Source organism: Pectinophora gossypiella, chromosome 19 (assembly GCF_024362695.1).
Source record: "Pectinophora gossypiella chromosome 19, ilPecGoss1.1, whole genome shotgun sequence".
Lineage (NCBI taxonomy): Eukaryota > Metazoa > Arthropoda > Insecta > Lepidoptera > Gelechiidae > Pectinophora > Pectinophora gossypiella.
Genome location: NC_065422.1, coordinates 5,726,732 through 5,738,433, shown reverse-complemented (window position 1 = coordinate 5,738,433; position 11,702 = coordinate 5,726,732). Strand labels below are relative to the sequence as shown.

Genomic DNA, 11,702 nt, shown 5'->3' with positions numbered 1-11,702 from the left:
TCGTCGAGCAATGAAAGGAACCTGGTTCGGTGGGTTCAAAATGTGCATCAGAAATAGCATAAAGTCGATGCCCTTACATCCGCTAGACTGGTTTTGTTATGTTGTACGGTCACGAGCATTAATATGTATACACTTTGGTACCATGGCACATTAACTTTATTGACACATTGAACTGTAAGTCTCACTAAATGTCAAATATGTTAGTGCGACATAGTTTTAAAGTGGGTTGATTATATTGCTCATGACTGTACTCGTACTTTTGTAACTCGAGATCACAATACCATGCGGTATCCAATGAGGGACTCAAAAACAATATAGATGGCGCTGTACAGATTTTTATTTATTTATTTATTTATTTGTACACATTGAAACAGACACAAGAAACATACAAAGAAAACAGATAGTACAGGCAAGCTTATCTCTAAACAAAGAGATTTCTTCCAGCTGACCTACGTGACAAGAGAGACTTTCAACGTATAATATTATATAGATAGACATACATACGCGTATAAATTATTTAGAAATTACTTAATTACTTATACTAATATAAGACACAATATTAACCTAAACCTACAAACCACATTTAAATAAATTATAATATAATATATATTTCATAAATAAATAAACATATTATATACTTTCTATATTGGTTTATACAAATACACACTATATACAATATATATATACCTAAATAAATAAGTAAATGCATACAAATACGACTAATGCAACTCAAGCAAGACTCAAATAATAATCCTTCAAGTTCCTTTTAAAACTACCCACCGTGTCACATTCCCGAGTGACCCTGGGTAGCGCGTTCCACAGTTTGACGGCCTGCACGGTAAAAGAGTCACCGTAGATTTTTCTTCGTTTAACCTTCTAATTTCATGGATGCATCTTTTATATTTGTTTTTTGAGTAGAAATGATGACTCTTTTTACACCCAGACACAATTAATTTTTTCACCCATTATTATTCTTTATAGAGAAGCAAAATTCTTTATAGGTAGCAACTCTATATATAATGTGAGTCAAATATCAAGCAAAAAATATTTTTATATATGCTTCTACTTACATTGTATTCTGGAATAATTACCCGTGTGTACTCAAGTAATGGGAAAATAGGTAATTATCACGTTAAAGCTGCCATCTATATAAATTTTTGGTGAACTTAGCCTGGAAAGTCCCTCATTCGGCCCTGGATGCAGCCGTGTGTATTAAGTATAGGATGCATCCTTATTACGAATTTACGATACATTTTTAGACGTGATAAGCGAGAAAAGCTTAGCGTAGCTTTCTGTATTTTATAACTGTTGGTTTTCCTTAAATAAAATAACACACACACACACACACACAGCCTATATACATCCCACTGCTGGGCACAGGCCTCCCCTCAATCAACCGGAGGGGGTATGGAGCATACTTCACCACGCTGCTCCACTGCGGGTTGGTGGAGGTGTTTTTACGGCTAATAGCCGGGACCAACGGCTTAACGTGCCCTCCGAAGCACGGAATCATCTTACTTTTTCGGACAATCAGATGATTCAAGCCTGAAAAGTCCTTACCAAACAAAGGACAGTCTCACAAAGTGATTTCGACAATGTCCCCATCGGGAATCGAACCCGGACCTCCAGATCGTGAGCCTAACGCTCTAACCACTAGACCACGGAGGCTGTTAATAAAATAAATAAATAAAAAAATATTTCAAAAAATAAAACATCGTAGTGTTTACAGGTTCGAATCCCGGCTAGGGTGCTAAACGACTAAATTCTATTTTATGAGTTTAAATTCATGTTCGGATCATAGATAATTGAAATCATGTAATTTCCACGGTTTGTGTAAGTTACCGGTAGGTGTATATAGTATACGTCTCTACCTACATCTTTGGGGATACATGCGCGATACTATGCATTTAAATTTGAGTTGCTTTTGATCGATAATAGTCCTCTTATGTTACTAATAGTACGTGCAGTAGTGAACCGTTAAACAGAACAGTTGCAGCTGCTTTCACCTTCAACAATGTGACCGGCCTGCGGGGGGCATTTACCCTGTTTATCTATCTGAGTCCGCTCCCTTATCACGCGACGTCCGCGAGCTTATTATTTAATACTATGCCTATAGGCCGGTTATTTATATACTAGGTTATTCACATCTACCGCTCAGTCGCAATGGCGAATCCAGACAGTGAGGCTGTTCCGTTCAGGCACACTTTAGTCAAACACAATGTGATCAAATTTGGATATATGCACTTAGCTGCATTATACGGAGTTTATTTGTGCTTCACATCAGCTAAGTGGCCAACGTTACTATGGGCATTCTTACTTCTGGAGTGCGCCAAAATCGGGATCACGGCTGGGGCCCATCGTCTGTGGTGTCATCGCTCGTACAAAGCCAAGCTGCCTTTGGAAATTCTTCTCCTCATTTTCAACAGCATTGCATACATGAACACTGCGACGTATTGGGTCAGAGATCACCGTGTACATCACAAATTTGCCGATACCGATGCTGACCCCCACAACGTGAATCGAGGATTCTGGTTTTCGCAAATAGGATGGCTGTTCGTGCGGAAACATCCTGACGTCCTCAACAAAGGTCAAACAGTTTACATGGAAGACATCCACAAGAACCCATTGCTGCGGTTTCAGAAGAAATATGCCTTCTTCGTGATTGGATTGTGGGCTTACGTTATCCCCACGGTCGTGCCGATGTACTTCTGGGGCGAATCCTTCAACAATTCCTGGCATATTTGCACAATGCTCCGCCACGTCCTAACCATCAATCAAATTTTCTTAGTGAACAGTATCGGCCACTCGTGGGGTAATAAGCCTTATGATAAGAACATTAGGGCAGTTGAAAACATTGCCGTTTCGTTGATGTCGACGGGCGAATGTTTCCATAATTATCATCATGTGTTTCCGTTTGACTACAAAGCGTCTGAGCTCGGAATGACCAAGTTTAACGCGGCGACTATGTTCATCAATTTCTTCGCCTGGCTCGGATGGGCTTATGACTTGAAGACTATCCCAGATGAACTGATTATTGCGCGATCGAAGAGAACTGGTGATGGAAGAAACCTATGGGGCTGGGGTGACACCGACCAGACTGAAGAAGAAACTAACGGTGTTAAATATTTGTATCAGAAAGGAGAATGATTGTAACTAAATATTTTATTCGAAAATAAACGTATTACTTTAGTCATTTTATTCTTCTATTTTTCCAGTCTAATACGGTTATGTTGCTACAAAAAATTGGTAATTTGGACTCTACTGCTGAAGTAATAAGAGTACCTAAGTGAAGAGTAAGAAGTTGCGTTACTGTCTATAAATAAACTTTATATACAATGAATTTCTTTATTCAAATTGTTGTTTACTATACTCTGCAATGTAATCATTAATATGATAATGTTCTCTCAGTATAGCAATACCTGCATGATTCACTGTCTGTATAAAGCCACAGACTGTTGTCTGTGGTCGAGTACTGGTCGAAATATTATTAATTTATATAGAAGAAGAAGTATGGAATCTATAATTATGAATCTTGTTGAAAATTTTAGTTTCCCGAATTGTTAGTACTATAAAACCTAAGGTACTTTTAGCATCAAGACTCAGTGCGTTCAGCCGACCCGCATTTAGATAGATCTAAATGCGGTCTAAGTGTGATCTTTACACGGAATGCCAACCAGCCGTGGCACAACGCCTTCATATCGCGCGCGACACGATACCTATTGCTGTACTTATCACTTTATATCGAGCTGTTCTTATTTTATTATACGGATTTGAAAGAACGATTGAACACTGTTAATTTTAAAATTAATGAATAACCCCGGCACATAAAAATATCTCTTATGGAACCCGTCTGACGTGTGCTGTCAACTTAATTCTGTCGGGTTATTGGCCAATATAAAATTTTAGAAGGGATTTTTAAATTTCTGCCTAAAATTGACGAGTGTTCCATAAATATTATGGCTGTCGATTACCCGTCCCTTTCTGTTTTAGCGGGTAAGAAAATGACAGATACCTATTATACTTAAAATAAAATTAGATGGTGTGTACCTACAAAAATCAGCACCACTGAATATTCTTTTCCCCGGCTATACAGGTTGTGAGAACCTGCAGTAGTTTCAGGCGGATGAGACGTTCGTTATGTAAAAATTGACGATTCAAAGTGTAACTATGTTACCTACTGAAAATATATTTTTGAATTTGAATTTGAATGAGTTTTTCAAAAAGGGGCTTCCGTCGTTTTCATTATCTGGCGCCGAAAAGGTCACATGTCAATCCCATGATATTTTAATCTGTCATAACTGCAACTACTCTCATACGACTACTTCGCTCCCAACTGGGTACCCTCAGGCCTGTTGTCTTAAATTTTGTTCCGGGTGAGAACCCTCAGCGCTCCCCGTTAATCCGGCCAAGTAATTAATGACATTTGCGGCAAATCAACAAGTCACGTCAAAAAAAGATAACCGCAACTAGACTAAGGCGGTGAGTTTTACATTTAAATTTTTACATATGTCAAAACAATTGGTAACTGTTACCTCCGGGGAAATTAACGAGGAGCTTGTAATCCTACGTCTGCCGCTTGCCGTGACGGTAATTTAGCTAAAATTTTTTACCTGCCTAGAAATTCTATGTTCACTTCGAACTTGGCATTTTTTTCCGACAGGTTTTTATCATACTGGTTTGGCATTTATTTTCTTTTTGACGTGATGTTACGTAGGTGGGTTTGGCTTATATGTTTGTGTACGTTTGTTAAAATATGCGAAAGCTATAACCATACACTTCCGCGGTCTAATAGTTCTTGGGTTCGATTCCTGGTTGGCACGCGTCAAAAAATATTTTGTAAGAGTAAGAAAATTACAGTCTGAATGTCCTTGTGCAAAATGTCCGAAAGTAAGGTAATTCCATGACATAACTTGTAAAGTACGTATGTACTGATTTAGAGATGTGTGGCTGTTGCTGTTTTTGTCATTTCTTTTCCTCAGCCATAACACAACAACTTGTGAAATGACGAACAAGTTTATCCCTGATAATTTTATTACGTTAAATAAATGATTCCGATTCTATGGTAAGTGTGTTTCTTAACGTTTTTGACGTTGAATGAAACAAAAATCTCTTTTTAGTGCTGCCTACAGCCAATCAAGATTCATTCAGTCAATTGAATCCGAAAAAAAGCATTTTCATGCAAAATTTCACAAAGACGAGATCATATCAATAACAATGACAATTTTTTTTAGATCTCATGTAGAGCCAAGCTTCTACTATATTTACTATATAAAATAAATAACTATACAAAATGTGAGGTAGGTAGTGCCCTGCCCTTGTGCCTCGCTTTGCTCGTCTTGGAGGAAACACTCCCGTGCCCCCAGATTCATTCGTTGCATGCGCGATGCTATTAATTGACTAAATGCATCTTGATTGTTTGTTAGTGTGACGGTCCAATTAACTATAAAATCTACTTGGAAGTCGTTACGCCTATTGATTGGAGATGTGTGTTAGTGTAGCATCATTCATACTTATGAATGCTGGTACATTTTTTAGGTATTTACATTTTGTTCTTAATTCGTGTCTGATGTAACTAATCGCGCGGTTTAATCAAACATACGGCGATTTGAAAGACTGTTCACATAGGCATAGAATAAGTGATAATACAAAGTAGGTATAGAACGGCATCTCTCCGCTCTTCACCAGCGGCTGAGCTAGGTTTATCTCACCCCCCTTGAACATAGTTTAGACTTGAATCGTATGGTGTCAGACGTCACACACACAGATGCGCGTGTACGATAATGTCAATGTATAGTGTCTGTATAAAACGAGGTTGTTTGTATGAAGTGTCCAGGGTGTGACATAAGTAAAGAAGTTGTCATTATGTTTTTATTTAATTTATAATTATTATATTATTTATATGGTTTAAAGTAGGTACATAAGACGCAACGCCTTTATAAACAAGGCTTAAAATGGCAAGGAAAGACAAGTAAATATTTATAATATAACATATTATACATATAAATAGCCTATGTACGTCCCACTGCTGGCTACAGGCCTTCCCTCAATCAACCAAAGCGGGTATGGAGTATACTCCACTATACTGCTCCACTGCGGGTTGGTGGAGATGTTTGGGCTAGGAGAGTCCCAGACCAACGCCTTATCATTATTCAGCCTGCAATCTGATGTCCTAACCAAACAAAAGGCAGGCTTACAATTACACACAAAGTGATTTCGGCAATGTCCCCATTGGGAATCGAACCCGGACCTCCAGGTCGTGAGGCCAACGCTCTAACCACTAAACCGCGAATGTTGTTAAATGAACATATATATGCATAAACTTACGCCTATTTCCCATCGGGGTAAGCAGAAGCTATTCCATTTGCTTCGATCCTGACATACTTCTGTTAAACCTGTTAAATGAACTACAGAGGTTCCCCCTAAACAATTAACTGCATGTAACTTTTTTATTTTAAGTTTTCATCTCGAGCTCCTCCGTGCTTCGGAAGGCACGTTAAGCCGTTGGTCCCGGCTGCATTAGCAGTCGTTAATAACCATCAATCTGCACTGGGCCCGCGTGATGGTTTAAGGCCCGATCTCCCTATCCATCCATAGGGAAGGCCCGTGCCCCAGCAGTGGGGACGTTAATGGGCTGGTGATGATGAACTTTTTTATTATTTCGATTCACTTCTATTTTGTTATTTTATGCTACAGTTCCACGGATGCGTATTTGTTTTTCACTTTATTCGTCAGTTTGTTTGTCAGATACACAAAAAGCAACGTTTTAATGTAGAAAAGTTTGTGCTTGTACTTAAATGAAATGTGCCATATTTTCTTTTATTTCAATAGCTCTCCTGCAACATGGCGTATATTTTTCTACCACGGCAATTCAGAACTCTGACCACATACACACGAAATAAAATACATATAATTTCAGAATGTAATATAGACTTGTAATAGTTGCTACTTTTTTTTTAGCTAGCTACTTTTCTCAAAGGGTTTAGCTGTTCAAAAGGGAAATGCTGCCTGTCTTTTGGGCACTTTGCCTCGGTGTGATGCTTTGGAGAAGTTTTTCTATTTGTAAATAATTCTTTGCGAGTCGATGGCGATCGAAGCTAAATTTTTGCTGACCAATAATTGGCCACGCTTACGGCATTGTCAGTGGCTTCGTACAGGTCTTGTAGATAATTGTATGTTGTTTTGTGTTTAATAAATAATTTATTATAAACCATACACTATTTACAAATACAAATATACTTTATTGCACACAACATACAAAACAAGTTTTACACAAAACATTCACGAAATATACAGTACAATCTGCATTTATTTACTATTTATTTTTTATCTTCTTTAAGATATTTTTATTTATTTATTTAATATCATTTGATTTATATACCTATTCCAAAGGAAACTTTTGTTTTGACGTTTAGCCTATTATAAATGGTACTTGTTGACCTAATAGAGTTTTGTTTTTTATTGTATAGTTACTAAAAAGTTTACATAAGAAACATTACACTCCATTTCCACTCCGGTTGATTGGGGGGAGGCCTGTACCCGGCAGTAGGACGTGTCTAATCTAATCTAGCCTACAAGATCCCACTGCTGGGCAAAGGCCTCCCCTTCCTCTTTCCATTTTTCGCGGTCCTGTGCGTATTCCGGCCAATAAATTTTGTTGTATTAATTCAATATTGTTTGTTGTAACAAGTGTTGAGAGTACAACTCGCAGCTGCTTTTGGTATTTATGTCATTAAATACAGCTGGGTACTGCGTGGTGATAGCTAGGTTATCGGTGCATCGTGTATTTACTTATTAGGTGTTTCTACTTTGTAATATCGAAGGCAGCCACAGCATGATTCTTTAATTGATTTCTGCGACTTGTTCAAGAGGATAAGCCGTATGGACATTTTAAGTATAAATATCATATTAAATAGTATATACTACTTTTGAAAGTAGAAAATAAATAAAAATAATTCAAAGTTAAAAGTAGCACCTGTAGTCACCAAACGGGTTTCACACATTACGCACACTATCGTACCATTGAATGATACCTATCCTAGCGTTCTTTTGTCGAACGATCATTACGATGAACATCATCATCAGCCGTACGACGCCCACTGCTGGGCATAGGCCTCCCCCAAGGATCTCCACGACGATCGGTCCGACGATGAACAAAACAACTTGTTATTCTTTATGTGAGGTTAGTTTGACTGCTTTAGATAATAAAACTTACTGCTACTTGTAAGACGAACGAACTGAGGAGACTGGTACCGAGACAAACCGTATTGTGGTTTAACGGTATCAGTGGTTTACCTAAATATGTAATACTTTAATGATATAAATAAATTAAAAAAAAAGTATTTCCCTAATCTTCTTCTTCTATCGTGCGGGTTGTGAGGTGGAGTCATCAACCCTGGTGTCAGGGTTACTATTCAGCCGCCGAAGGTCCCATGTCAGCTCATGTAACGACTACTTACTTACAGTAAGTAGTAAGCACGGATCATCTTACTTTCGGAGGATCAGGTGATCAGAATGTAATGTCCTAACCAAACTAGGGACCTCAAGTAAGTTTTGTGATATGTCCCCCACCGGAAATCGAACCCAGGACCTCCGGATCGTGAGCCCAACGCTCAACGAATGGACCACGGAGGTGATACAAATGAGCCATGTTGTTCATTACAGTCGAGAGTGTAATGACCAATGTTTCATATGACGCTTTTCTAAACACTTGTGAGGGAAATATCAATACAATTTGTCATGATCACGTATATTTTAAAACAAGTTTCATTATTTGATATTAAATAGGTAAAGTTAAAAGTTGCGAAACGATGGAATTTCTAATTTATATGCACTTTTATCGACCAAGCCAATCGGTCTATAATTTAAAAGTATTTTAATGGCTCAATAATAACCCTGACACCAGGGTTGATGAGGTTGGTAATTCACCTCACAACCCACTCTATAGAAGAAGAATAATTTGAAATATTATTAAATAGAATTAATATAAATTATTTATACTTAAAAGTGTTATATAACTAATTAATTAATTAAAAAAGTAAGTAAACAGTAAAGGCGCAAACGGAAGTGAGAATTACACGGCGAGCGAAACAAAAGAAGAACGGGGTTTGACTTGTTTCCCGACTTTTCTGGTAGATGTTAGTTATGGAAAGAATTACGATGGAAATTAATAGGCAATAAAGTCACTCAATTACAATGTACTCTTGAAAAATTTCCAAAACACAACTAAATATTTGTCATATTTGTGTAAAATTACAGCAATGGTGCGCACAGTTCTTTTTCTATTATTTATGGTTGAATTAGCAGACTGTGACAAACGTATGCCCGTCAAGCTCAAAGGCTTAGTGTACAAGAACATGATCAGGCCAGTCTTGACGGTTGGTAGTGAAATGTGGGCAGTAATGCAGCGCCAAGTCCAGACCATTCAAGTCGCTGAGATGAAAATGCTTCGGTGGATGTGCGGAGTGACGAGCCTCGACGAAATCCGTAACGAATACGTGCGCGGCGGCAGTCTCGGCGTACGCGACATCTCCAAAAAGCTACAAGAGAGCAGGCTTCGTTGGTTTGGGCACGTAAAAAGAAGACCTCCAGATTATGTGCGTAATGTTACAGCCAATTTAAACATACCAGGACTTAGACCAAGAGGACGACTAAAAACAAGATGGACGGATGTGGTAAAAAAGGACCTGTGCATGTGCAATGTCTCCGAGAACGACACGTCCGATAGAGCGAAGTGGAAGAGAAGTACGAAGAAGGCAGACCCCACCATCAGATGGGAATAATATATGCCAAGGAGAGAGAGAGAGAGAGAGAAAGAGAGAGAGAGATGGTTGAATTAGCAGAGCGCGTGCAGATAGAAATAGAAACAATGGCGCAGAGCGTCAATCGACCAAAAAATAAAAATATACGAAACTGCATACAATTACGTATTAAAATGTAAATAATATTAATGTGTTATCAAAAGTAAATATTTTCAAGAAATTAAATGTTTACTTCTCATTATTTAAATCATTACTGTTTATTTACTCATAGAAATACGTAATAGACAATTTCGTGACTTATTTTCACGATGTAATAACTGATTATTAGGATTAAAAAAAAAACTGATTGCCGCACTAATGCTGAGAGGGGTTTATGTTAAAAAAGCCCACATCGAAACAATTTATTTAAAACGGCAATATTTCAGCAGGTGTACGGTCACGAGCATTAATATAAATATATACACTTTGGTACCATGTCACATTAAGCAATGAAAGGAACGTGGTTCGGTGGGTTCAAAATGTGCATCAGAAATAACATAAAGTCGATGCCCTTACATCCGCTAGACTGGTTTTGTTATGTTGTACGGTCACGAGCATTAATATGTATACACTTTGGTACCATGGCACATTAACTTTATTGACAAATTGAACTGTAAGTCTCACTAAATGTCAAATATGTTAGTGCGACAGAGTCCTAAAGTGGGTATATTATATTGCTCATGACTGTACTTGCATTAAGTAGTTCTAGTGTAGTGTAGTTCTAGTAGGTATTCTGTCACTATGCAGTTATCATTAAAGCTCACATCAAAGTGTTGACTGCCCCATAATAACAATCTGAAAGCATAGGCTGTAAAGTACAAATAAAGCTTTCACTTTCATAAAGCCATTTCTATACAACCCGCTCGGCTTTCCCACTTCCCGACTCGTGGATGTCGTAAAAATTCAATCTGGAAATTGCGAGAGGCCTAACGCGTAAACTGAAGTGGCGTAAACCCAAAGTGGCGTTAGGTTAACGCCAGCAAAAGTTGGCGTTTCGCCATTTCCTCGGCGTGAAAAATTTATCAACGTTATATTGTTGTAACTGTGTAATCCTACAGCCATTTCGGTTTTATATCTGTGTTAGTGTTTTTACGCGTTTCATTTATTTCATTTTAAGCAGATTGCTTTTATTTTCATTTTTTGTTATGGCCGCGTCAGATTTATATGCGTTTTTTAGTGCGACATAAACAGTTATGATCCTCGAATGGTTGGCGTATGACACGCAACCCTTCAGTTAACTGGTATGGATACGGAGCATACTTCATCATCATCATCATCAATAATTTAAGAGCGACGCGCTTGTCGGGGTAGCATTCTCCATTCTTGTCCATCAAGGGCTAATTCTTGGACTTTCTTATTAGACACGACGTTCGTCTTCTCTTTAATTTGTTCCATGTAATCTCTTCTTGGTCTTCCCCTTCCTCTCTTACCTTCTATGATGTGGCACTTCACCACATTTCCCTATTGTGTGTTTGGTTGGACTACCTGGTCCGCGACCATCAGCCGCGATAGCCAAAATATAGTCCGTGAAAATATGAATAATTTTATTACAACAATAATTTGTATGAAGGTTTCTTTTTGGATTTAGGTTTATTATTGGTTTTTCTAACCTTGTATAAATTAAAGCAATGTGATTAAGAAAGAGGGGGCCACTGACTCCCATTCTTCTGAGATTTCAATCCGTCCAAAGCCCTCGTTTAACAACTATTATCATGAACCAATAGCCAGAACCGAAGATTTTGTCTACTTTTTAAAGCATTAAGAAGCCCGAAATGAAAGCTAAACGTGATAAAACATAACATAAAAATTTACTCACGTCTATTTCCCACCGAGGGAAGCAGAGACTATGGGATACAATTTACTTCGATCCTGACACACTTCTTTCGCTTCATCCACACTTATCAA

General features: G+C 38.0%; 1 protein-coding gene across 1 annotated transcript; it reads left to right on the top strand.

Annotated features, from left to right (window-relative positions):
• The first annotated feature begins 2,137 nt into the window (after positions 1–2,137).
• LOC126375543 (acyl-CoA Delta(11) desaturase-like) lies at positions 2,138–3,193 on the top strand. Its single transcript, XM_050022521.1, has one exon. It carries the CDS (start codon positions 2,164–2,166, stop codon positions 3,145–3,147), a length of 984 nt encoding a protein of 327 aa, XP_049878478.1. The 5' UTR covers positions 2,138–2,163; the 3' UTR covers positions 3,148–3,193.
• Positions 3,194–11,702: the final 8,509 nt, after the last annotated feature.